The 27,866-nt window shown below is 38.6% G+C and overlaps 1 protein-coding gene across 1 annotated transcript; it reads right to left on the bottom strand.

Moving 5' to 3' along the window:
* Window positions 1-78: 78 nt before the first annotated feature.
* On the bottom strand, window positions 79-27,483 carry gxylt2 (glucoside xylosyltransferase 2). Its single transcript, XM_023353387.1, has 7 exons — window positions 27,016-27,483; window positions 19,617-19,815; window positions 15,327-15,458; window positions 13,017-13,268; window positions 12,649-12,772; window positions 9,147-9,319; window positions 79-2,279 (listed from the first exon to the last, which is right to left on the bottom strand). The coding sequence occupies exons 1-7, from the start codon at window positions 27,300-27,302 to the stop codon at window positions 2,103-2,105; spliced, it is 1,344 nt and encodes a 447-aa protein (XP_023209155.1). The 5' UTR covers window positions 27,303-27,483; the 3' UTR covers window positions 79-2,102.
* Window positions 27,484-27,866: the final 383 nt, after the last annotated feature.

Raw genomic sequence — 27,866 nt, 5'->3', positions numbered from 1 at the left:
CAAACAAGTTTTTTTAATTGAATATAGTGTAAGAAAAATTGGACTGAAGCAGCTTCAAAACATTACATTGTTTTATTTAGAAACATGTGGACTATATTTTAAATTTGCAAGTCGAGATATGTGACACAATTACACTATTATAACACATAAAAAAAACAACTCAGGCACACAACAAATCTTCAAGCAGAGACACTTTTTCAAACACACACACACTTCCAAATCTTCTGATAGTAAACATGGCACACAATAATATTTTTATGGCACATTCTCAACCATACTAAGTCCATAAAAAAAACCTTGCACATTTGGTTTGATTTAAGTCAAGCAAAGTTGCTTAAAATGTGTACATTCACTTTAAAAGAATAATAATAAAAACCTATTTTAATGTCACAAAGTGCATTTTAAGGATCTGTCTTCAACATAAAATATAATATTTAATTTATTGTGTACTGATAGTGGCATAATTGCAAAACAGACCCAGAATTATTGGATTGTTCTCATTTACATGCCTATGATTCAAAATACTGCTAAAAGGTTCATATTTCTGAAAGTTACTCGTTTGTTATTAAATATTGCATGAAAAGTGAGAAAAAATATCAATTTGGAAAACGCATAACAAAAAAAAAATACCTAAAAATATTCTTCTGCGCTTTTGATGAGGTGCTACCTTCATTATTTTCTTTACCCATGGCAATTTATGTGATACATTCTTATTTTTGTAGAACCACAGGATAAAAAAAAGGCAAAAATATTTTGTTGCATCATTGATCAGCATTGTGCCTTTACTTAAATATTCATACTCCTTGAACTGCACATATTTTGTCAAATTACAACCACAATGCGGCCTGATATGATTTTTTATGACAGACCAACACTAAACAGTGCATATTTAAAGTGAAACAAAAGAACTGAGCTAATAATAGATAACCAGTTTTCTACTTTTTTATCCAGTGCAAAAATGTTAAATTTTTCAACATTTAATTTGAATTGCAAGGTGTAAGTAATTTACAATGGAGTTTTGCATATTTATTTTAAAAAATGCTATATTTTATAGCACCTATTATTCTATTAAAAATATCAAGAATTGTAGTTGTGTTGCTAATGAAAGCACTATAAATATGAGTGCACTGATAAATTGCCCCCAATTTCCTTTATTTTGGGAGACTGGCGATCAGCCAATACTTACATGAGAAAAAAAATTCATCCACAGATCTTATCTACCTCGACAAGTCTGAAAATCAACCTTTTGTTCTTTTGGGGAGGGAAGGCTGACGGGTCACGTCTGCATGTGTGGTTAAAATAGTCACCCCATTGTTCTCAACTTAGCATCTTTGTTACTAAAAAAATTGGTATCGGCTAAAATCTTTTTAAATAAGCCAGAAATAAGATCAATATGTTTTCTTGAAGTTTATTTTTTACATGTTTGACCAAGGCAGTCAACCTGTTATTTTTGTCAGTTTTAGTTTCTTCATTATTTTACATTGGCTGTGATATTCCTAATTGCACTGACTTAAATTAATGCTGTACTGTTTTCATACGTTTGACCAACCTTGTTAAGCTGTTCTGTATTTAAATGAGCTGTACTGGTGCAGTTATCAAATTTATAATTTGATACAGTACATTTATATTTGTGTTTAAAAAAAGATACTACCTACGTCAATTCAGCATTGTTTTTCTGTACTGTATCAGCTGATACTAAACCTCATTGGTATCAGTATCGAAAGTGAAAAAAGTGAATCGGTGCATCGTTAGTTTAAGGAACGCTCTGCAGTGTGAGAGGAATGGGCAAAAATTTGTTTGGAAAAAGTATTGACTAGGGGGCTTAATCAAACTCCTTTGTGTTGGTCCACCCTAATAAAACACATTAAAGCTTGGCATTGCAACGTAGTAAAATATGAAACTCCAGTTAAAGGGGGTGGAAATACTTTAGCAAGGCACTGTCTGTTCATTCCACCAAATCATCGCAGTCCATTGTCTTGTAAAGTAACCCATTCTAGGAGGTTCATAGTGTCCAGCACTACCAACCCACACAACCTCCAGTTTGCTTCAACATATCCCATTGCTGCTCACAATCCATAGAAAGTCCAGCTCTCCAACCTCAGTCACTTGTGCGGTCTGACATGGCGCACTACATTCGCCTCAAACACCGTCTTCATCGCCTTTTCTATCTGCTTGAGGAAGACCTGGGGAATCCGACCACACAGAGTGTTGACAGTGTCCAAGAACTTGTTCTGGATGGGATAGAAGAGTGACTGGAACATGTTGTCCTCAAAGGGGAACTGTGGAGAAACAGTCAGTCATCAGCATCCAACACCAAAGTTATTTCAGTGTAATTAGCTTCTTTTTTTATTTTTTATTTTTGAAAAAAGGGAAGTCATCAAGTTTTGGATTTCATGAAGCATATGGAATAATGGTCGCACCAGAACCTCTCTCCTACCTTAATATCAAAAACTTCCATTCATTAATCTGCTTGCTACCTTGACAACGTAATTTACGAACAGAAGGAGAAGCACGTTGAGCCATAAAAAATTGATAAAGATGCTCAGAGCTTAGGATAAAAGTACTCCGGCCGCAAAAAACTAACAAGCGTCCGAATGAAGCTAGCAACAACGTGGCTGAGCCAGGAGTTGAGAACCGCGGAACAATCATGGACTCGGATGGAATACTTAAGGGTATCGATGATTTGAAGATGGCCTTAAAGGGGAACAATGGAAAACCAAAACAAGACATTGACCATTTGGGACATGAGATTAACGGTAAGCTGGACAGTATTGTCACTGATGTACAGGGCCTACAACTGGGCGAAGGTAGCAATCGAGGTGCTGGGCTCCTGCATCGAGCAGCAGAGGAAACTCCAGTCTAAGTACTTTATTTAGAGTCCCACTCCAGAAGAAACGTGTGTATCTTTGGGGTCCCAGAAGGACAGGAGGGTAACTCTGTCATACAATTTATTGAGATGCTTTTGAGAAGCCAGCTGCAACCCATTGCACAAAAAAAATTTATACAGCTATTGGGAAAAAAATAAAGCTATTTGATATAAACATTTACCAAAATGTTTATATCCAAAAGCTGATCGTGAGAACGTGAGATCCAATAGGTTGATCGTGACTTCAACCTGTTCCAAATATGGAACTGCGATGTTCATATGGTGATTTGTATCTTTTGTTTTGAGCCGATCCATTTTATGTTCCTCATTATCATTATTTCTTGCACCTGTGCTACTCCCTGATTGTTTCCCTTCTTTCTCTTTTTCTCTTGTTTTTTCCTTTCTCATTCACACTCATGCTGCAATATTATCGAATGTATTATGCAAGTAGGTTTCCAGCACTCTTCATCTCACCATCATTGTTGTGCTCTCTTGTTCCCTGGATTTGCCCCCTGGCTTTGCCCTGGTCAGATTGTTGCTGGTTGTCTATCTGGATCTCGGCACACGCCTGTATTACAGATTCCCACCCACTCTAAATCCTCCTGTGGATAAATATTCTGTTCACTGCCTCTTCATGTATGACTGTAGCCCGTCTGACCCAGGAATTTGGATTAGGAATTGTGATTTTGCTGAACATGTAGGGGACCGAAGCAGACAGCAGGAGCGCCACCCCGCATCAACACTCCTCCTCCCCGGGTTCTCACCCCTGAGCCTCCCATCAGTGCACCACCTGCTCCCTTCTTCGTTGATCAGTACAGTATCTAATCGGCAGACCAGGTTAGTGCATATTCCACACACTAAGATTCCTTTAGTGTTTCTCAGATCACCGTGCTCTCTTCTCCACCCCCCGCAGTGCTGCAGCTGCTTCTTAGCGTGGTCTATTATATGTAGTGTTTGTATTGTGGTGTCATGAATTTGCTGGCCTTTACTGAACCCCATTTGGTCTTCATGAATCTGTCAAATAATGCTCTATTCCCATTGAGATTATTGATGTAAAAAGTTTAGAATCAACATTCAGAATTGAGATTATTCAATATGATTCACAGTACTCAATGTTTTTCCCTTCTTTAAGGAGGACAGATATTACAGCTTCTCTCCAAGATGGTGGCATCTCTGCCCTATTCCAGAGTCCAGCTAAGAGACTCGAGGAGGACAGGGGAAAGCTCCTCCCTGAACATGTTGTACCATCACTATGTGGGCACTTATTAGTTTTCAAATAGCAATGTTGGAGAGAATGTGTCTGGCCATGAGAACAACAATTACTCTCTTATTTTGGTCCTGTCCAAAGTAGAACCTTTCTACTATTCAATACTGGGATATGTCATCCCCATGAACCCCAGCATTCCCCTTTTGGGTAATAATATCTGGAAAGGTGCATCAAAAAGAATACATTTATCTATTTAAAATTCTATCGGTAGCCACAAAAAAACTGTAACCTGGTCTTGGCTAAAGAAACACCCTCCCCATTGGCAATTCGTGGAGGAGATTCCCTCTATGGAAAAGCTGGTATATCTTCTATGTATCAAAGGACACTCTTTCAACAAACATTGGTGTAAATGGTTTACATATAAGAGCAACGGAATCATAAGATCTAACATTTTGCAATATTGTTTTTCTCCCACTAAACTACAAATCCGTGCCCCAAGTTCTGTGTGCTTTGTATGTTTTACTGTAATAATGAAAAAGGTTAGATGAAGAGTATTTTAAAAAAATAATTCATCACAGTCTGTAAACAGCATTTACAAATTCTGTCAGCAAGGTGGGGTATGGTTTGTGTATTAATCATAAATTACGTCCCGCCTCGTCTTTAAGAGGTTTATCTTCGCTGACAGCGAAACTGCCGTCTGAAATTAAAAAACTGACCCAGATTGTTTAATGTGAGCTCAAGAGAATTAACATCACAGTCGACAGCCAGCCTGAGAGATTTTTTCAGTGAGCCCTTTCTTGTAAGCTAAAGAAGCAGTCCCACCCTTTTCAGCCAACTGTTGTGAAGTGTGAGATGTTTTTCTATCAGTTTTTGGATAACAAAAAGATACTAATGTCCAACCATATAGTACAATGGTTTACACAAAACTTTAGCTGCCACTTGTAATTCCAATCCAGTGCAGCTGCAGTGTGGATTCAGCCTCCATGTCAAAGCCCTGAGGAATTTGATTGACAAGTGGGTGAACAATTTATACCCACGTTCATAATTTGAATGCAAGCTACATGTACAGTATGTGCTACATGTGAGCAAAAGTATCTACGTCTTACTACATCTTTTTTTTTGTTTTTGCAGCCATGAGTAACGTCAACATCTGCTGAAATCACTCTTTGCGTGGTCTGGTTGATTCACTTCAAACCAGTAGAGGGAAGCACGTCTAATTCACATTTTCTTCTTTGCAAGATTTAAAAAATTTGCTAAAAATTTACATCATAATTGAATGGAAACATGGCTACTGATGCAGTATTTCCAAAGACCTTTTCAGCTTTCCAACCAGTCGAACATCATGAATGATTGACAACATTTTGAAAAATGTCTTTCATTTTTGTCTCATGAAGAGAAAAAATTACTTGCAACACATAAACTTTTATTTGCACATAACTTTGGTTGCGATTCTTAAACTTTTGGTCCCTTTATTTGGTTGAACTCAGAGTTTTAATTGCTGGAAAAATGAACATCCTGGGTGGGGCATAAAGATGTGTCCCAATGGTTAGTGCTGACTAACCCACCTCTGAACTGTGCCTTAAACAACCAATTGTAAGCCACAAGTAGTGGTGACATACTTCCATTTAAATTTGGACCTCAATCATTCATTGAATCATTTCCGGTTGCCTCTTTCTACATATTGTTTTTAGCGACAGCTGAAAGAGCTGTACTGTGATCAAGACACAAAAGCTAGAATATCTGCAAGCTACTCTTACAACAACTATTTTTTGTTGTGTGCTGTTGTATCCATCCAGTGATTAGCAGGTACAATCCAGTGCTAAGTTCTTATTACTTTCCTGTTGATGTCAAGGCGACAAAGGACCATGGCTATCCGCAGAGAAAACTTAACCACTAAAGCTAACAGCCACACACCGTTTCAAACTAGAGGTTATTACTTTATATGTCAAAGTAAAGCAAAACAAGATAATGACAGGAGAGGGAACATGTTAAGTTCTTAGCAGTATTAGCTCAGCCAATGTCTCCCTTCAGAAAGCCACCAAAGCCAAACAGAACTCCAGTCCAGCTTCAGCTACAATGAAGATGAAAAGAGGGAAAATAGAAAACTAAAATAACATGAAATAAAGGAAATTTGATCATTCGGTTCTAATGTGTTCCAGATGCAAAAAAAAGTTCAGATATAAACCTGTTTCAGACTTCTGCCAGGATGTTGGTGGTAACTTTTTATTTTTCTTGCAAAAAATGTCATTATCAACACATATGCATGCTCATTTATATTTGTCTTGTCAAAACCAAGTTTGCCACAGCATCTTAACCAATTATCATATTTCTGTCCCTGAATAATGACCTTATTAAACTGGCAGGAATCAAATATCTTTAATGTGAGACTTGTCTGATTAGCAGCTGTCACTCCTGATAGTCCTGTAGCAACAAAGCTTAATGAATAATCTCATAGCATAACAAGGCAAAAGGCATTCAAAATAATACAATTCAAAATAAAACTAAATACAAGACACATACACTGTAACACTAATAAGAAATACAGAAATTATGTGAATATCCTACCTCAGCTCATGATCTACCAACTTGGTTTTCCATTTTGCAACTGGAAGTAAATATATATTTAGGAGTTACATTGTCTCTCCTCATCCACAGCATTGACTATGTGCTTGGTAAATAAATAATCTGATTGCACACATGTGTGCACTAGTGGAATAAATCAGAGTTGGGCCCGGGGCAGGACAAAGCTCATGATAACATCATTTTACAGCATACACATCCCTGCAACAGCAGGACTTACAAGCTTTGGAACCACAGAGAGAGAAAGTTCATCAAACAGACATGAAGAAAAGACATGAAAAAACCCCAAAAACATCAGGCTACATGGTCACTAATGAAAAAAACAACACAAATTTAAAGCAGCCTAGCCATAGTGATGCCGCCCTCCCAGTTCCCCCTACAGCTCCACCCCTGCATGTGTGTTGTAGGTTAACGTGGACCTAATGACACACTGGGTCTGGTGAGTTTTCCCACTTTAACTTTGCTGCTAGTCAATACACACAAAGAGGCCTTGCATAATAGTTTTGTAACATATATTTCCTCTAGATATATTTGGTATTTTGCCATACTTAATGCAATTCGTCAAAAGTGCGCTGGTTAACCAATCCAACATAAAGACAAGCAAATATTACACAAGCCTAGGGTAGGCACTTTACCTGATGCTAACATTAGCTAGCATGATATGCTAACCAGTGTTGTAAAGTAACAAAGTAAAAACACTTCACTACTTTACTTAAGTATATTTTGGAGTACTTCATACTTTCCTCGAGTATGAACATTTTTGATAACTTTCACTTTTACTTCACTACATTTCCAAACTTAATTGCATACTTTTACTCCGATACATTTTCAATGTGTGGTTTAGTTACTCGTTACAAAAAAGCGAGAGAGAGAAACGCAAGTGTTTTGACCCCACCTACTGATTGACTGCAACAAAGTCGGTAGCCTGCTTGCCTGGGCTTGTTCATCACCACCAATAGGATACACCTGTTTCGCTTCTCCAATTAAACACAAAGCAAGTCTTGCAATCAGCAGCAGCCACATGGAGGAGGAGACGGAGACCACAACGACTGCAACTGCGTCGGACACGGCTCCAGGGGAACCACCAGCTGGTGATGAGAGCCCATGGCCTTATTTAAACACAATACACTCTTTCGTGGGTGTTAAAGATTCGTCGTACCGCATGCAGTTTATGTTATTCCTGCCCAAAGATGTGGAAATTCTATCTTACAAAAACTCCCCGTCCAACTTGAAGAAACACATCAAGGTAACGTCTTATGAAATGGTTATAATCCTCCTGTTTCAGTAACTATAGCTTGGTCACTAGGCACTATTGTGAAATCTTGAGCATAACGTTACCTGTATAAATGAACTTTGTTTGGCATTGTTTCAGTTCCACACGTGGTGTATTTAGCTTAGGCCTAATGTTGACTGTAGCAGGCTACCTAGACTCCTCTGTTCAAGGGGGGACAGAAGCCATAGTGATAGCAATTTAGACTAAATTTAACGAATAATAATCAGTTGTAAAGCAGGTTAAGTTAACCTTGTGCTATAGGTAAAGCACCTAATTTTCTTAACTAAATTATGCCTGCAGGTATATCTATTAGCAGGTTTAATTTTGCCTGCACTTGGTTGTGTACATTATTTTAAGTGTATTTGACAAGTTTGCCTTGTTTTACTTTTTACTTATACTTTTCATTACATTACTTGAGTACATCCATTTTTACAGCAATTTCCATACTTAAGTACAAGAAGTTTCAGATACTTTAAGACTTTAACTCAAGTAACATTTCAGTCAGTGACTTGGACTTTTACCAAAGTCATATTTTGGAGAGGTACCTATACTTTTACTTGACTCTGAGATTTCAGTACTTTATACAACACTGATGCTAACTGGGACCACAACACACAAAATATATGACTGTCATCACAAGTTGCGTAAAATTTCTTCTTTGAAAAAAGCGTGGACACTTTACTAGCTGTTAAACGGTATAATTTTGTGCAGATTACTTGTCATTCACATTCTGTGTCCTGTCACTGAAGCGGAGCAGCAAACCCTGCAGTTTGGGGATCAGTTCTGAGGTGGGAGGGAGTCAGAGTTTTCCGCTTTAATCAGTGCTAACCAATAGGGATCTTAGGCCCCGTCCACAATGTTCATGTTTCCAGCAATCCAATTTGAGTTCAACCAAAAAAAAGTGAGCATCAAAACCAAAAGTTTGAGAATTGCAACCAAAGATTTCTGACATGCGCAAATAAAAGTTTATATTTTGCAAATAACTTTTTCTCTTCATGAGACCAAAATAAGTGATTTGAATTAAAAAAATAGTTTTTTAGACAATTTTTTTCTTGCAAAATTAAATATTCCATTACAAAACAAAAAATTTCATTACAATTCAAAGATTTGACCACAACTTATTTTTTTAATTGAGATTCGTTTTCGTTTGATTGAATAATATTGAGAGAAATTTTTGTCCAAAAATATAAATATTTAGTTTTTTTCCCCCCTGTACTTACATTACGTATTGCATCATAGACTACTTTAAACGCAGGCTGCTTGTCGTCATGATAAACTCCACGGTTGCCATGGAGAATAGACACGCCTTCCTGTTCAGCTCCTTTACAGTTACTCCCATACATGCAGTGGTCAGGCCTGTAGTTCCACTGGCAGGGAAAGACATAGAGATTCTCTGCAACAGAAGAAAAAAAAAGAACATGTCATCACATGTTCAAATTTAATACATTTACTAAAGTGTAAACACCCCTGATACAGAACCTGCTTTTTGCAGGGGAAAAAATATATTTTAAAACTATTTCCACCTTAATGTGACATACATTCTGTACAATTAAACTAAAAAACAAACAAATCTAGTTAATTAAGCTGACTTAGTAGTACATTTCTTGGCATTTATTCATTTTACAGCCTTTAGCTGTGGCGATAGTCTATAATTAAGCTACAAATTATCTAAATGATCCTTACTGTAAAGGTATCAATTATTAGGAAAGTTTAAAAAGTGTTTTTGGTAATCCCTTTCTGTCAGTTGCAGCCATCCGTTTGTGCCAGGCGTATGGCGATCAGTCATTCGGCGTCCTAACAGAACACCAGCCCCCGATGTTGACTCATTCTGGTCTTGCGTACCGCGCTCTAGTTTCCGCTTCAGCAAGAATCCTGTCTTATTCTACCCGTCTTTCCACGTTTTCAGAATAATTCATTTTTGGGGGGTTTTACAGGACAGATGAAGGTCCCTATTATCTAGGTGCTCCGCATTCCACAAAGTCATGCTCATCTCGTAGCGATCCAAACTTAATCTCATCGCCCTCAGTGCAAAATGAAAATATTTCAAGATCTCGAGAAACTTAACGATGCATTTATCTGTAGTCACATTGATTACTGCAGCAGCATCTTAATTAAAACTAGGGAGACGCAGCACATCACCCCAGTTCTAAAGTCCTCTCATCGGCCATCACAGCTTAGAGAACAGACCTAAAACGTTGTTGGTTCATAAATCTCTGAACGGTCTAGCACCTCGACGCATTAAACATCTGCTGTCCTATCATCCTTCTGGTCATTCGGTCTTCTGGTTCTGATCTGCTCTGCCTCCCCAGAACCAAACAAAAGCAGTTTTCAGCCTCGTGCACTACAATCCCAGAACATTTCTGAAAATACTATAAAACAGCTGAATCAGAAATCCTTTAAATATAGTTTAAACCCACCTTTTATAGCCGCTTTGTCGCATAATCTATGAATCATTAACCAGCATTTGACGGGTAATGACAGTACTTTGAGAGATGTAACGTTTCTGTCGTGACATGGGGCACTTCGGGCTATCCTGCTGCTGAAATGTACTACGGTCTACAAATGAAACCTTGGCAGGAAATGTTTTCAGAAAAATATTTTTTGATATCTTAAATGCAAAATGTATATATTTTGTGGTGTTTTGGCTTAATTTCAGCTCTGATTGTGTTCTTTCAGCAGATGGTCTTTTTCTGAGTGTGTATATTCCAGTTAATTAATTACAATTAATTAATCAGTTAGATTAATTAATGAACAATTAGTTAATCTAAATGAATCCGATTAATCGTTTCACCCCTAGACTATGTCGGCTCGCACCAGCAAATAAGCAATGGTGTGTGGAACTTTAACTCTCTGAAAGTGAAGGGGAACTTTGCTCAACCAGACAGTCGTCTCTCACATTGAACATCTGACATACCAGACAACATTTAACATATATATTAAAACTTCCAAGGTCCTAACATGAGACAGATAATCTGTGAAAAAAATTGAGCTGATCTACCTCCTGCAGGTGTTCTACAGAATTATAACCCATCAGAACCAGCACTAACCAGGCAGTTTTGATTTAGTAACTCAGGATTGTTTATTTTAATGCAACCTGCATTTGACTTTGAATGATTGTTTCCTTTTTTACTTGACAATATTTGATATAGACAGTGTTGGGAGATTTATTAGACTTCATTTATAATTTTAGGCCTTACTGTGAAATATTGTTTTACTGACTGCAGGTTTTTCTGTTGTCATTTTGACTGAATACCTGCTGCATTGTGCCTACAAATATTTTGCATATTTTTGTCTACGTTAGGTGATTTTATGGTTCCATTTTGCTAGATCACATAGTGATCTCTACTTTTTCTCTGGTCTCTACGGAGAAAAAGTAACAGCTAATCCATGTGCTCCGTATCAGTGATCTGCAGGAAAAATCTGATGCATCCCTATTAAATGTACAAATATTTTGTATCAAATTTGTGAACTATTTGATAGAAAATGCAGCTTGGAAGCTAAAACACCTAAACACAATGCTACTTCACACTGACTGGAGTTTGGAAAGCAGGTAATCCTGGAGTGCCGTTAACTTTTCTTGGCACTGACTGGCTGAACACCTAAGAGTGGAGATAAGGAAGACTGTAGATGTTAGCTTCTGTGGTAGTTCTAAGACAGTTTTCACTGTGCATATCAATGCATATTAAGGTATTTTTGGTGTTTGAACTATTAAAGCGGGGCAGTTATAAGCAGTTTTGAAGGAGGTATCAAGGATTCAAAGAATTTAGTTATTTGCGTATGGCTGTGGATTGTGTATTGTTTTTAAATTTATTTTAAAATGTAATTTATGCAAAAAAAAAATAATCACGCCAAAAAAGGACATTTTAAAGAAAATTGTATAGATGCATCTTGAAAATGAAAATTGGAGAAATGGAGGTAGAGTTGTCTATAAAAGAAACCTAGGATCAGGAAAACGATCAGTTTTATGTTTTACATGGTGTCTACGACCTGCCAGCCACACAAGGCAGGTAGAACAAAGTGTTTCTGTCAAAGTAAAATGTCCTCCAGTTGCTGCAATACATTGGCTCAAGAGTTGGTGAATAATAGGTAACAGATGCTGGGAAAGAACGTAGATGTTTGCAACCTCAAGATATTTCTATTGCTTTCTAAAAGATAATATAATCTATATGGAATCTAGATTTTATCTAGATTCCATATAGATATAATCTATCTATTATAGATAGATTATATCTATATGATCTATCATAAAATCTTTGTGTAGAACTGCACAAACAGAGAGGGTGCAGTCTTTCACCAAAAAATAGCAAATTGAAATGCTAATTCCTTTGCCTTTCTTTTTAGATCTCATCTACGAATCATCTCTCTTGCCTCACATCTCAGTCTCTAAAAGTTGCTTCTGATTTCAGAGTAAAGAATTGGACTCTTGTCTATAGAAAAACGTAAAGGATTCATCCGAAGACATCGGAGCGGAGCTTGTTTTGGCTTCGTTGGTTGGCAGCCAGCGTTCTGCCGCTGCATCTGAGAAGTTAATGCCCATATCTGACAGTTGCAGCGGAAACTCGGTCTGCAGCCGCAGCCATGACAAGGACCGCTTTAAAACACTACAGGATTAGTGAGCAGAGCAGGGTATGCTTTTCAACCTTTAATATAGAACGTTTCAGAGTAGTTTTGGTTTCTTTATCCACATTAGATGTGATGAATAAAGTGAAACAAACACTGCACCTGGGTTATAGTGGAAGATAATATTGAGGAGATCCTGGTCTCCCCACGTTATGTGGTTCTTGTACTTCTGGTGAAGCGGATGAAGAAGATCTTCCCACAACAGACCACCAGCAATCAGGCTACTCTGCAAGAGCAAGACGAGCAGGAGAAAGAAAGTCATCAAAGCTGTGGGACATTTGCATTCCGCTTTCCAAGTACTGCCAGTAGAGATGCTAAATTGAGCTCTGAGGCATGATGTCTGTGTGGTGATCTGAAAAGTCTTGTTCAGAGCCACTCTGAGCAATCAGGGGTGGGGGGAGAAATTACAGGCCACTTTAGTGTGTTTATCACAGTGTGGAGTGACGGGGGGGGCTGTGTTCGGAGCTCACCTTAAACAATGTTCTGCGGATCCTTGTCAGGTTCATCAGCATCACGCCAGAGTTGACCCCCGTCACGCCGTAGAAAGGGTGCCGGGCAAAGCGGCTGTACCAGCCGATCTTGGGCACCTCGTGCTCTGGAGCCATGGCCGCCAGCTGGGACTCATTAAAGGACTTGAGGAACATCCAGATATCGTCCATAGGCCGCAGAAACAGAACATCGGTGTCCACGTAAAGCAATGAGTCCACATCTTTCAGGATTATCTGGAGGCAACAGTAGTACATAACAGAGATGCAAACAATTAATCAGCTTACCATTGACAATTAATGGTTTATTAGATTAAAGTTTGTTCTAATCGATTAACTAAGGACTAATTAACATCAGCTTACAAATTCATTTAGTATTGTAGTTTGGCCAATAAAAATACAACCCTTATATCTTTCTGTGTTTTTGTCTATTAAGGAATAATGACAGTAATGAAGACTGAGAAATTGGCATCCTTTTTCATATAGATTATATTATCAGCTGTTGCTGAACTTATTTAGATCAAAGTAAGATGAGTTGCTTTTTGAAATTTTTCAGCCTACTTCACGTTGTGCGACAGGTTCAACTGAAGTGACTTCTGGAGGCTAAGAGTCCGGCAGTACTCAGGCTTGGCTATGAGATATAATGAACTTAGCTTTCTAATAAAACAGGGTTGTCAAAATAATTTTATGATTTAACAAGAGAAGACAAACTTTTTTTTCCAAATGTTCTACTTCTTTAATTAATTAAATCATGATCTTAAAACTTTCCGTATGTATTCAGGATATGTTTGACATTGTGAAACTTCTGACCGTGACAAAAAAACTCATTGTGTGTTTGCCGTTGGGTGCAAACACACTTTTAAAAACTTTTAGAATTTAAAATTAGCATATCATTTTTAGGTGTTTTTTTAAGTTATGTTTTAATAGAGTAATAACATGCTATAATTTAAAAAGTCTAGCATCTTTAAGCACATTTCATAGAAAACAGTTTTTTCAATACATTTAAATAATCCTAAATAAGCTTTCCATTCTCTGATTCTGCTATCACTGGACACTGGATTGTATTGTTGCTCTTTGAAGAGGAGCCACTCTGATTTTAGGGATATTTGTTAGTGACATTTTTACTTTGGAAAAACACACACACACATGCACACCCCCGCCCACAAACACACACACACGCCCACACACACGCACACGCCTGCACACAAAACAATGTTATGCAAGAGTGAAGCAGTGTAGTGGAACTGTAAAGGTTGGAAGCTGCAGTGTGGAGCCATACTGTCAGAAGAGACAATGTTGAGATAAAACCTGACGTTATTGGAGTATTCTTCTTTACAACATACAATATTTTGCATATACAATATTCATAAGGCTAAAAGGTACTGCTTACAAATAATAAGCAATTCCCACACTGATATAATTTTAAGTCAGCTTGCAGTTCTTTTTTCTTTTGCAGCTGACACAGCAAGTTTGCAGGATGGAGCCTGGAACTGCATGCTTTTTTTGTTCCAACTTCCACTATAACTTTCCATTGTTTTCCACCAGCAGCTCTCTTGTTGGGGTCATGTTTCCTATTAATCAGCCAGCTGCAACAACTAGTCAAAGGTTTTCTTAAAAAAAAAACATCAACAACAACAAAACACACTTTTAAATGTGTATTTACAGTGGGTTTTCACTTAATTTATTGAAAGTTTTTTTTCTATGAAATATCTTCAAAAACAGCAGTTAGTTTTAAAAGAAAAATCCAAATCACAATAGAAATTAAGATCTTATTCCAAAAGACCTCAGTATAATTTCCAGTTTCCTGAGCCAGATGAAGCTTTTGTCAGGATTTCATTCCTCACCTGTTTGTTTTTTCTTTTGCACTTGAAACTGTAATATGTTAACTCTGACTTGTTTTGGGGTTAATAGTGACTGATTGCTTTGCAGTGAGAGGAGAACATTACAAATCTGCTGCACCAGCATTATGTCCCTTTTATTGCTAGAAAGCCAACTGCTATTTCAATGGACAACGGTCTGAAAAGAAAAATCAATACCAGAGCACAAGCTCCGCTTAATGAAATCATTGGTTTCCGTCTCTAGAGACAAGTCTGTTTCTTTGAGTGCGCACTGCAGACAAATGTGAGAAGTCACCCTTGTAATTAATTATATCCATAAACTACACCTAGAATTAACTGCAGGAGCGGGAAAAACAATATGTTTCTCTAAAAGAGAAAAAAAATATTTGCTTGCTAGCCTACTAGTGACATTAAGCATATTGAGGATATAAGATGAGAAACTGTGCTGTGGTCTTACAGGTAGGAAGAGTCTCTGAGCAGCACAGGGTTTGAAGAGCTTCTTCCACTCCTCAGCGTCGCCCACAGAGAAAGAGATGGGATAGATGCTGTACTGGAACCTAGCTGAGACCGACTGAGGCCACTGGTTCAGCTGCATGGGAAGATATACACATCTCATGAAAATATATTTTAAATAAAGGCAAAAAGGAAGTAAGAGATGAAAGCGATGCACCAGGAAATTGGTTGGTGACCAGTACAGAGCGAAAATACGCTTAATGATTGAGGATTTGATAATCACAGATAGTAGCTGCGTTTCCATTGACCCTATCATTGCGCAATTTGAAATGTAAAAAATAAGTTCGCTTAATGGAAATACACCAATTCAGAAAAAAATAGTTTTTCAATAAAAAGTTTGAGTGAAAGTAAGGCAAGATAATTTTATTTATATAGCACATTTTCAGCAACAAGGCAATTCAAAGTGCTTCACATAAATTAGAAGGACATACTAACAAAATAAGAAACCAAAGGAAGGAAAAAAGAAAACAAAAAGTATAACCCATGTTTAAGAATAAGTAGTTAGTTGAGATAGCTCTTTAGGCCATATTGAAATTGGATTATTTTGCAAAACTGCAATGGAAACATTTTCTTCACATCACTAGTCATCTGATGAACAACCAGATGTTGCCACTTGCGCAAACCACGAGGAGGAGATGATCCAAAAGAGTTGGAGGATGATGGTGCAGCACGTTTTTCACTTATCACTTATTGTGTGAACCCATGTGTAATTTTAGTTGCATTTCTTATTTAATAGAAAAACGGCACAATTTTGCAAAATTGTGTTTTTTGGACATTAGAAGAAAATCAACAAAGTTTTGCACACATTTCTAATGGAAACACAACTTAAAAGGTTGATCATGTTTTCCAATCAGTGAATGCACCATGCTTAAATGCCAGTACTTCATGCTCACAACACTCTTCAGTATTGAAGATAATATTGAGAGAAGACTGAGTTAGTTACTTTCTTTATTACTGATTTTCAAAAATCATTCAGAGAAGGCACAAAAGCTAAAGAAAATATCTAGAAAGGAAACTGTACTGTAGTTTCTTTTAAACACGATGTAACGTCGTCATGTAACAGGAAGGCAGCAGTGCAGCAAAGTTACTTTTTTTTGTCAATTTAAAAGGAACAATTTGATTTGTCCCAGAAGATGACAAATACATTTTAAAATTTTATTGCCATTTTGGAAATTGTTTTGAATTGTTTGTTTGGAAACAAACAGGATGCTGTTTAGGTTGCTGACGATACTAATCGAGCTAATCGTGCAAATTGAGAGATGCTGGAGTTTAGACAAGACAAAATGTTAACTGACATAATTTTCTATTTTTTGAAATAAATGTAAAACCAGCTTCTGGCAGTTTTTTTTAATCCCTCTGTCCAATAATAACATGGAGGCTTTTGCTATACCTGTAGTTTTCAGTTATGTAGAGAAGACAGCACTGTAACTCTTAGCTACAGAGCTGGGAGTTGCAGCTCTGAGCTCTGTGATTTGGATTTTTTTTTTAACTAACTTATTTTTGAAGATACGTCATTGAAAAAAAAAAACTTCCAATAAATTTAACTTCAAAGGTCAGAATTTAAGGTTAAATTGTCACTTTGATCTCAGGACACTGAGATTAAAGTCAGAATTTTTTTTTCCGTAACCCTAATCCCCTTCCGCAGGTAAATATTTATTTAGTAAACATTTTAATGATTTAATAACAATGGCACAATATTTCAAATACTTCCTACTTGGTAAATTTGGAAGATAGCTACATTTTTATTGTATACTTTGTATATTTTGTATATTTTTATTATATTTTTCTCCATGCTGGCTCATGACATAAGGGATTATAATTGCCAAGCTAATGCTATTCAGAAAGAAAAAACTTAAACAAAAAACTATAGGGTTTGAATGACTGGCAGAATGTTCTGGTTGTGGTCTGAGCATCTCAAATTGTAGTTTTTAAGCTAGAACAGAAACGGCTCTCAAAGTTGTGAAAAATTGGGTGGACTAGCCCTTTAGCCATTTACAGAATCAGAAGCTACATTCAGAAGACAACTTTAGCTTCGTATACAAAACAAAGTAAGAGTATAAGGCTTTCTGTGTAGTGGCAGCTCCAGAAATGTTTTTCTGCAGGTGCTAAGGGATGGATAAGCGTTTTATTTAGGGTGCTATGAAAGATTTTATTTTCCCTGTAGTTATCAACACACACGCTTTATGACAGGCTTTACAGGAGCGCATAGGTTGTTTCAAGTCCATCATGGTGGAGCGGGGGAGTTTTCAAGAGAGTGATGTCATATTGGTTTTCTTTATTCACTTGTGTTTATTTGCCTATTTAACAGCCTGAGGGTTTGATTTCACCATCAGTATGTCAGGCTGAAGGACACCGTGTCTGACACTGTGGTCAGCAGCACAGGAGCCCCCCAGGGCACAGTGCTGGCCCCTCTTCTCTTCACCCTGTACTCCTCTGACTTCCACTACAACTCGGAGCTGTGTCACATACAGAAGTATGCTGATGACACAGCCATAGTCGGATGTATCAGGGACAACAGAGAGGAGGAGTATCGCTGTCTGGTGAGGGACTTTGCTCTCTGGTGCCACACAAACCACCTGGAACTCAACACCGCTAAGACGAAGGAGCTGGTTATAGACTTTGGGAGGTCCAGACCAAAGCCGAGACCAGTCGCATTAGAGGGAGCTGAGGTTGAGGTCGTGGACTCCTACAAATACCTCGGGCTGTGGCTGGACAGTAAACTAGATTGGTCAAAACACACTAGCCACCTGTATGGGAAAGTGCAGAGCAGGATGTACTTCCTGAGGAGACTGCGGTCCTTTAACATCTGCAGCAAACTGCTCTGGATGTTCTACCAGTCTGTGATTGCCAGTGTCCTCTTCTACACCGTGGTTTGCTGGGGAGGCAGCATATCCAAGAAGGACACTTCCAGACTGGACAAACTGACCAGGCGTGCCGGCTCTGTGGTCGGCATGAAGCTGGACTCTCTGGTGACGGTGGCAGAGGCGAGGACACTGAACAAACTGCTGGACATCATGAACGATAGCAGCCACCCTCTACATGCCGTCATCAGCAGCCAGAGGAGCCTGTTCAGTGACAGACTGCTGCTTCCCAAGTGCCGGACCAATAGATTTAAGAACTCTTTTGTCCCCCATGCCTTCAGACTGTACAATTCCTCACTGGGGGGGGGAGGTGACACAGGACAGAGGGTAGAAGGAGTAGTGACCCCTTGTATTTTTCTCCATACTTATCAGGTCAAACCACATAGTGCAATACGATATCACTGGTCAATCTATCCGCCAAATTCTTATATTCTATATTCTTATTCCTTGTTTCTTGCATAATTTAAGGTTTTGGTTACTCACATTTAGTGTGTACCTTAGTATTTAATTTGTATTTTTGTATTCTTTTGCACTTTTGCTTACTGTGTGTTATCTTTGTTTTTTGCCTGGGAGCTGCTGGTAACTTCAATTTCCTGAGGGAGTCTTCCCAAGGGATCAATAAAGTACAAGTCTAAGTCTAAGTCTAAGTCTAAGTCAGTAAGTGTCCTTATGAATCCTAAATGACCATTATAATTGGTGGCCAATCAATCAGCACACTACTAGAAATACATTTTACAGAAGCTACAGCCTAAATAAAGAATAGATAAAAATAGCTGAAGGTCAGTGAATATGTCTTTGCTAATCAGTGAATTTTGGTCCAGAACTGGCTTTGAGAGCCACAAGGACTTGGCAAGCACCTACCTTGAGTCTCTCAGCACTGTGGCTGGTCCCAGCATATGTGCAACACTATCCAAGCCCAGACTGCCATAATTCCCCTTTTTTCCTCCCAAACAACAGTCAACACGCAGCACTGATTCAGCATGCACGAAGGCAGGCTTGTAAACTCAACATTTGAATGAATGGTTTAGAGTTCAGCTTGAGGTTCATTAATTTGAATTGTTTATGTAGCTGGTGACTTATAACATTACTGGAAAGATCCCACACCATGAAAGGTTGATCTAAAAATCTCAGTTACGTAATATGTTCCTGTTTTGAGACAAAACATCAATTTTGAATTGTAAGCACTGTAAGCAGTGAGAAGAAGTGGTATGTAAGTATGTAATCTATTTCCAGGGAAAAGACACACCAGAGATATAAAAACCTAAGGTCTTTTCATGGAATCATTGTGTGCATTGATTTCCTGTGTGACATTATTGAGCCATTTAACAACTTGTACACATACTCCTAGAATTTGCATGATGAAGGTCTTTTACCCTTTCTTCAAACTGAGGGGCCAAGGAGTCCTCAGCAAAAATGTGAAACTTGATCTTCTTCAAGCTGAATAGCAAGGCCGACTTGAGCATTGTCAGGGTCTCGTCCAGACGTTTCCCACAAGCCACCACAGCTAAGTGCATGACTTCCTCAGGCCGCCTGCGCCTGGTCACAGGTCGGATCGCGTTGCCCAGAAATTTACTGGAATACACAAGAAAAAAAAAAGCTTCAGATATGAAAAACAGATGAATGATCAATAACATATAGAGGGGGGGACATAACAACAATAATAATCCAGATATTAAGAAATTACTGCCAGAATCCATTTGGGTTGTCAAGTTTTTAAACCTACATGTGTGTGTGGATATCAGGAATGAGAAAGATGATCATTTCCTGTTTGGTTGTTGAATAGTTTATATGCTGCAAGATTTTAATACTACTACACAAAATGTATGGGCATAAAGCCATATCTTTTATAAAAATATATTACAAAAGAAACCAAAGTTAGGTTGCAATTAGAAACCTACACTCAGTAAAATACATTTAGATATTTGAAAAAAACATAAGGCCTTGTTTGACTTACTTCAACCAATGTTATATTTTTTAAAGTTAGAAATAGAGTTTTCAATACCAAAATTTATTTTCATGTTCATTTTAAACTTTCATCATTTTGGCACCATACACACAAAAGTATAGAATCCAAAGTGTTTCTCTGCATCAGGATGGGGTACCTTACTTTTGTCCAGATGTCTGAATATATTCCATTGATTGGATCAACTGACACTCTAATAGGGATGTGCAATATGGACTTAAAATTGTATTAAGATATTTTGAGGTATTTATTGCAACAATGACCAAAGTGAGGATAAAAAAGTATTTACAATGTCCCTGCAGTCTTTTTTTATGGCTCTTACTGCATACAAATACTGTTCTTAAAAGACAAATCCAGCGTCAAAATAGGCAGCTTTGGGACACCAGCTACATAAAGATGTGAGATTTTGTGGCTAAACTCCAAATTATGTATAATTAGATTTTCTAATTTATTGATTTTTAATAAATTAGAAAATTTATTGATTTTTATTGATGCTCTCACGAACCAACATTGGAGAAAGTAGTAAAATTAACAATACCAACAATATTTTTGGTATTTGGAGTTATCAGACACCATTAATTGAAATTTATCATTGTCAGAATAAATCAAAACCCTTATCGCGATGTGAAATTTTTCAAATAAACAATAAACAATAAATGCCCATCACTACGCCCTAGCTTTTTGACTCAGCTCTCTCTTCACCACGGCAGACCATTACAGCGCCCGCTTCACTGCAGACGCTGCACCATCCATCTGTCAATCTCCCATTCCATTTTTCTCTCATTTGTGAGCAAAATAGTAGGATACTTAATCTCCTCCACTTGGGGCAGGACATCTGTCCCCGAAGAAGAGAAGGCATTCTATGCTTTTCTGGCTCAAGACCATGGCCTCGGATTTACTGATCCTCGGAGGCACTGATCCTCATCCCGGCTGCTTCACACTCGGATGCGAACCGCTCCAGTGAAAGCTGTAGATCACGACCTGATGAAGTCAGTAGGGCCACGTCATCTGCAAAAAGCAGAGATGCAATCCTAAGGCCACCAAAACAGATACCCTCCACACCTTGGCTGCGCTTACAAATTCTGTCCATGAAAGTAAAGAAGAGAATTGGTGACAAAGGCCTTGGCAGAGTCCAACTCTCACCGGAAACGGGCCAGACTTACTGCTGGCAATGTGGACCAGACTGTGACACCGGTCATACAGGGACCTAACAGCCCGAAAAAGGCCCATTACCCCATTTTCCCGGAGAACCCTCCACAGGGTTCCCCGAGGGACACAGTCAAACGCTTTCCCCAAGTCCACAAAACACATGTAGACTGGTTAGGCAAACTTCCACATACCCTTCAGGACCCATCTGAGGGTGTAGAGCTGGTCCAGTGTTCTACAACCAGGACGGAAACTACACTGCTCTTCCTGAATCCAAGGTTCGACTATCCGATGGACCCTCCTCTCCAGGACCCCTGAATAGACCTTGCCAGGGAGGCTTAACAGTGTGACCCCTCTGTAATTGGAGCACACCCTCCGGTCCCTCTTTTTGAACAGGGAGACCACCACCCCAGTCTGCCAATCCAGGGGGACTTCCCCCGATGTCTATGTGATATTGCAGAGTCGCGTCACCCTATAACATCCAGAGCCTTAAGGAATTCTGGGTGAATCTCAACCACACCTGGGGCCTTGCCACCAAGGAGCTTTGTAACCATGTCGGCAACCTCATCCCCAGAGATTGGAGAGGCCAACCCAGAGTCCCCAGGATCCTCCCAAGGTCCCCCCCAATGCTCTTTTTTTCTTTGTATATACATTCATGTGTGTATGTATTTATATATATTGTTATTTATTGTTGTTGTATGTTTATTCTTATTACTTTATTTATTTTAATTTTCATTGTGTACTATGCTGGGACAAACAAAATATCTCCCTCTTAGGGAATCAATAAAGTATTATTGTCTTATTATCTAATTTTATTTTATATACACATTTATTTACTTTCTCTCTCTTACTTGGGGTGCTTTGTTTATGTTTTGTGAACATGTTATCTGAATATACTGTACTTCTGTATATTAAATTGAAAAAATAGACAAATAAAGTTCTAAAAAAAAGAGACCAAACAGAAATGTGTCCTTGTTTGGCAAATGTGGCATGCCGTGCACAGTGGACCATGTTGAAGGACTGCTCCCCACATCTGGAAGCAGTCAATTGAAGCCATTGCAGTCGCCAGAGAGACAGCAGGACATGAACTCTCTGTCTGCAAAGCAGCACCACAACAAGGTTTATTAGATATGCAAAGGAAAGAAGGGCAAAATTTTACAGCACGATTAACAATAATGTGGAAGAAAAACTGAGACATGCAGAGGGAACAACCAGAGCAACAGCTGTACCAAAGCACAACTTCAGGGCTTTTTAGCTATTAGAATGGAACTGGGTCATTTAATGGACTCTGAGGATGCTGGAATCAAAGACGTTCTCTGAACATCTGAGGAAGGAACAAAGCAGAGTTCTTTCATAAAGGTGATTCCCTAATCAATCGCCGAAGGAATGGAAATGGCATTATTTGCCACGGGAAAGTCTGAATGAAGAACTGCTACTGTTTGCTGTTATATATGTACTGTAATTTGTTTCACTTTTCTGAGTTCAATAAAAATCAGATCAAGGTTGGGAACATGCAGTATATTAAATAGCAATAGTCTTGGAACTTCTTTATTACAGCACAATTTCTTCTCTTCTAATGTCAAAATCAGAAGTGGTGGAAAGCAGCACATAATTGTCAATAATCACCCAGATGAGCACAAAATGCACAAAACCTAAAAAATATTTTAAGTCATGGTTAGCAGTGCAAGACGCTGGGTTCTGCTCTGGCTGCTGGATCGCCACTTTGCCCTACTGAGACATAATATTTTACAGATGTATTGGAGGTCTACCAGATAGTGGAGTTTCACATCTAACATCTCCTTAAAGCTGTAGCATGTAACTAAAAAAAAAAAAAAACATATTCAAACTTTTGCTGTCCAAACATGAGATAGATAATCTATGAAAAAAAATCGAGCTCCTCTGCCTTCTCCAGGTGCAGATGCAGCACAAAACTGTTAGCCATGCTCACAGGCAGTTTTGCACTAGAATTTTTTATTTTAATGCAACCTGCATTTCACTTTGAATGAGTGTTTCCTTTGCTCCTAATGACTCATTTAGCTGTAATTTCTGAACACACATATACAGCAGACTTCTCCTGACTTCTCACTCACCATGAGAGTCTCATCAGCACATCGGGCTACTCAGGCCAGCAGGGAGATCTCATAACACCCAGAGCAGAGAGAGCGCTCAGTCATGCAAGACGACATTTTTATGACTCTGCGTAATGCTGCGGTGAGAGAGTGACTTCTTTACTGCCAGAAACACTGCTTAACTATAGTTGAAGTGACAGGGCAAGAGATTTGTTTTAACACAAAACATCAACAGAAATATAATCCTGCATATTAACATATGCAGGAAAGAAGGCAGTGTCTCAAACCAAATGCTGTGGTAACTCGATGGATGTCAGGAGAAAGACTATTTTGTTTCCCCGACACCAAAGCGGAGATGAATAAGTACTACTTGAAATCATGAATGCTTGTCACCTCCTGTTGACTGTGACGCATCGTGGTAGAAGTTTAATGGTTTGGGCTAGTAGAGCCACTGGGTCATTCACCAAGGTTCTTGAAAATACTCAGTACTCCTCTGTATACCAAAGTATTCTAGCATCCAGTGTGAAAGTGTTTCACTGGCCAGGTCAAATACAACATCTCAGTCACAAATTGACAGCAGGACATGAACTCTCTGTCTGCAAAGCAGCACCACAGCAAGGTTTATTAGATATGCAAAGGAAAGAAGGGCATGTAAAGAAGAGATGTTGCAACAAACAGCCACAGACTTCAAGGAAATGACAGTGTTTTAAGAAGCATGCAGTCATAAAGTGAATCTTTTAAGGAAGTGTTGCAAAGATGTTTTTACACAGAACTGATAACTTTTTGACTTACGATTGACTAAAGATTTGGGATACAAAGAGAAATCAGGTGGATTCCCCATTTTAGATTTAGATTTTAGGTCAGCATATTATATTGTGTCATATCAATCGCAGACTTGAGAATCGAACTGAATCGAAATTTGTATCATGACAGTCTTTGTCATATCAAGAGACATATTGTCATCTAAACACATTGATATAATATCATATTGTGATTAGGCCTGTCACAATAAAATTTTTTATTTGTTATTGTAAACAAATAACAAATAAATGTTATTGGCAATAAATTGCCGATTTATCACAATCACGGGGCAATAAGTTGCCCCGTGATTGTGAACAATAATGTTGTTTTGAGACCATTTAAGTGATATAGTGACATTCCCACAGAAATGTGAATATTATAGTCAAAATGCAAATTGAGCTCATCTAAATTTATCACGCAAGTAACTGATTAATTGCTTATTGTGAAAAGCTTAGTATCATCATCTAAACAAACTCATACAATATCATATTGCAAAGGGCAAAAATCATGAAAACATGAAAAACATCAGGGATGCGCTTAGTGTTGCCATGATAACGCTGTCTGAGGAAGATGCTTCACAAGTATTTGCAGGAGAGAACTACAGTACAGACCAAAAGTTTGGACACACCTTTTAATTCAATGAGTTTCCTTTATTTTCATGACTATTGACATTGTAGATTCACACTGAAGGCATCAAAACTATGAATAACACATGTGGAAATATGCACTAAACAAAAAAGTATAAAACAACTGAAAATACCCCTTATATTCTAGTTTCTTCAAAGTATCAACCTTTTGCTGTGATTACTGCTTTGCACACACTCTGCATTTTCTTGATGAGCTTCAAGAGGTCGTCACCTGAAATGGTTTTCACTGCATAGGTGTGTCCTGTCAGGTTAATAAGTGGGATTTCTTGCCTTATAAATAGTCATGAAAATAAAGAAAACCCATTGAATTAGAAGGTGTGTCCAAACTTTTGGTCTGTACTGTATGTCATGAAGGCGTACAGCCTCTGTGGAGGCGAGGAGGATACCAGAGAGACCACATTTACAGAAGCCCACACATTTCTCTATCATGAAGGAGGCCACAGTACTTCTCCAACCACCCTCTGGAGGATCAAACTGGTGTGGGTCTCCTGACTGCAGAGGGTCAAACTGTCTAAGTAAGTGGACTGCACTTGAGAAAGAAGACAATTAGTTTTCTATCTGTGTGTAAAACATCTACTTGTTGCAGACAAATAGAGATTCCTTAGTTTCCTGTGATGGTACACCACTGGAATTATAGGTGCAGTCCCTGAATGCAGACAGTCACTGTGCACTGTGTAAGAACACACAGCTGGTGACCTCATGGATCAACTTCAACAATGTGAAAGGTCAACATGATTTCTAAAGAGGGGTCTGAAGCTGCGTGTTTATTTACTGCTTGTTTATTTACAACCCAAAGCTTTACAAAAACTGCAGATTGAATATCTAGTAAATATGACTAAACAATTGTTTTAAAAGTAAGAAAAATGTCTGTACTTTGAGCAAAACTGTGACAACAGTTTAAATTGTGAGGATGAGGGGATAAACTGGAGCCATTTTTTCTCTATTTTTGGCTGCAGGAAGTGATGTGATGTGTCCAGAGGAAATTTAAAGATTAAAACTTGGACATGTGTTCATCTGGTAAGTCTTGCAGGAAATCTGTCTGGCGTTCTGACTTATAGACAAACAGAACAGCGGATTCACCACAGAACAGGGATTGAAAAGGACAACCATGAGTAATTTATATCCCAGAATATCAATCTGGCACTGCATGAACGGTTCCATCCAAACATTTTCACATTGATCGTCTGTAGCAAACAAAAAACCTGAACCTTTTCTTCACTACCTCCTCTATTCTTAGCAGTCACTCTGGAACATTTTTCATCTGGTTAAGTCTCTTATTTCCTCTCCTTTTTTTCTCTAAGCAGGCCCACCGGTGACCCCTTTCCACCCATCTCTCTTATCAACACTGAGCACACGCAACAGCGGCGTGCCTTCTGCAAGGACGCAAAGGACTTTTCTTCAGTGCAATGCCTTGATGGCTCTTTATCTAGCAAGCGGCGTCTGGGGGCTCCAGCCCCGGTGTCGGTGCTGAATACATATTACGGTAGAGGAGGGTGTCTCCACTTGTGACGCTGTCAGTCAGACTGAAGGTGAAAGCACAAGGGATGCATGAGGCTCGAGAACATAAAAAACTGGGTCCATCCTGTATAGCAGAAAGTGAAAGTGACGTTCCAAGCCTGATCAGAGATTTTCTGTAACTCCCCAAAAAGAGAGAAAAAGAACAGCAAAAGAAATAATAATAATAAAATAAAATATAGATCAGATAATTTTCAGATGAACAGGATGGGCTTCCTTTATATGCTGCTTCTAATAATATCTCACTGAGTCAGTTTGTACACATGTGCAATTCCTTTTTTATTATTATTAATGCAAAACCTGTCTATTATGGTCACTTTTGCAGCTTTAAGTCAATTAGAAGAATGAGATGATGGCCTAGTTCCTACAAAATGGGATTAAATGATGAACATACTGACATTTATTGCCTCCTGTAGTGCCTATGCACACAGTACATACATATTTTCAGCCAAATACAATACATTATGTTAAATGCACACAAGGGAGAATCTTTGTAGATGAAGCTTCGCCCTTGATAACAAATTTTTGAAATAGAGGAATTCAGTTTAAAATATGACTAAAAAAGAGACTAAAGAAAGAATGATGAGAACGTTGGATCCTAAGCAAAGAGAGGCTCAAACTGTCCTTTTACCTTTTTGCATTCACGCTGCCCTCTCTTCCAGTCGCCTTGCCCTCTTTTCGCCCCACACGCTCGCCGACTCCAGTGGCTGATTTTCTGGCCAACTTCGCCACGGCATCACCTCCCACATAATCGGAGAGAAGCGAAGGTGGGGATCTGCCGACCTCCTCCAACTCCCGATCCCCTCCAACTTCCTTCGGCGGCGGCTCATCCGCGCCGCCGTTCCACCCGAAGAAGTACAGAAGTAGAAAAACTCCGAAACCCACGGCGATCGCAACTACTTTGCAGTGGATTCGCATGGTGAGAACGACTTGTTGCGGGTGGAAGAAGCGACAGCCACGGCCGAGCTCATGTCTACGGCGGAGGGCGAGTGGCCCAAGTTGACATTTTTGTCACCGCACCCCGCTCGCAATTTTGGGCAGATGATGATGGAGAGCGGAGAGCAGTTTCTCAGTCCACGGAGGGTTTCAGACGGCGGAGGAGGGGTTTCTACAGCTTTACCGTAATGTTGCACGGACAGCTAAAGTTGCACATACATTGCAAAAGTAGTCGTGTACTTGTATTCACAATTTCTTAAGTGACCACATGACCACATGTTTACAAGTACCCGGAGTTACGCACATTTTTTTAACGGTTTACAAATCATGTTTCACAGATACAGCTATCCAAAGTTACACACAAAGACGCTTAAACCGATTATAAATCCAGTATTACACACGCACAGGTATTTTGAGACTATTTCCTCTCCACAGTCATGCCACATTTTGTTAGGCTGTAATACCACAAACTTCTGAGTATTTTATTGGGATTTAATGTGATTTCCCAAAACAAAGTAGTGCATATTTGTGAAATTATTTGATGGA

Source organism: Xiphophorus maculatus, chromosome 20 (assembly GCF_002775205.1).
Source record: "Xiphophorus maculatus strain JP 163 A chromosome 20, X_maculatus-5.0-male, whole genome shotgun sequence".
NCBI classification, from domain to species: Eukaryota; Metazoa; Chordata; class Actinopteri; order Cyprinodontiformes; family Poeciliidae; genus Xiphophorus; species Xiphophorus maculatus.
Note: the sequence above shows the minus strand (reverse complement) of the source record. Positions and strands in the feature narration are given on the sequence as shown.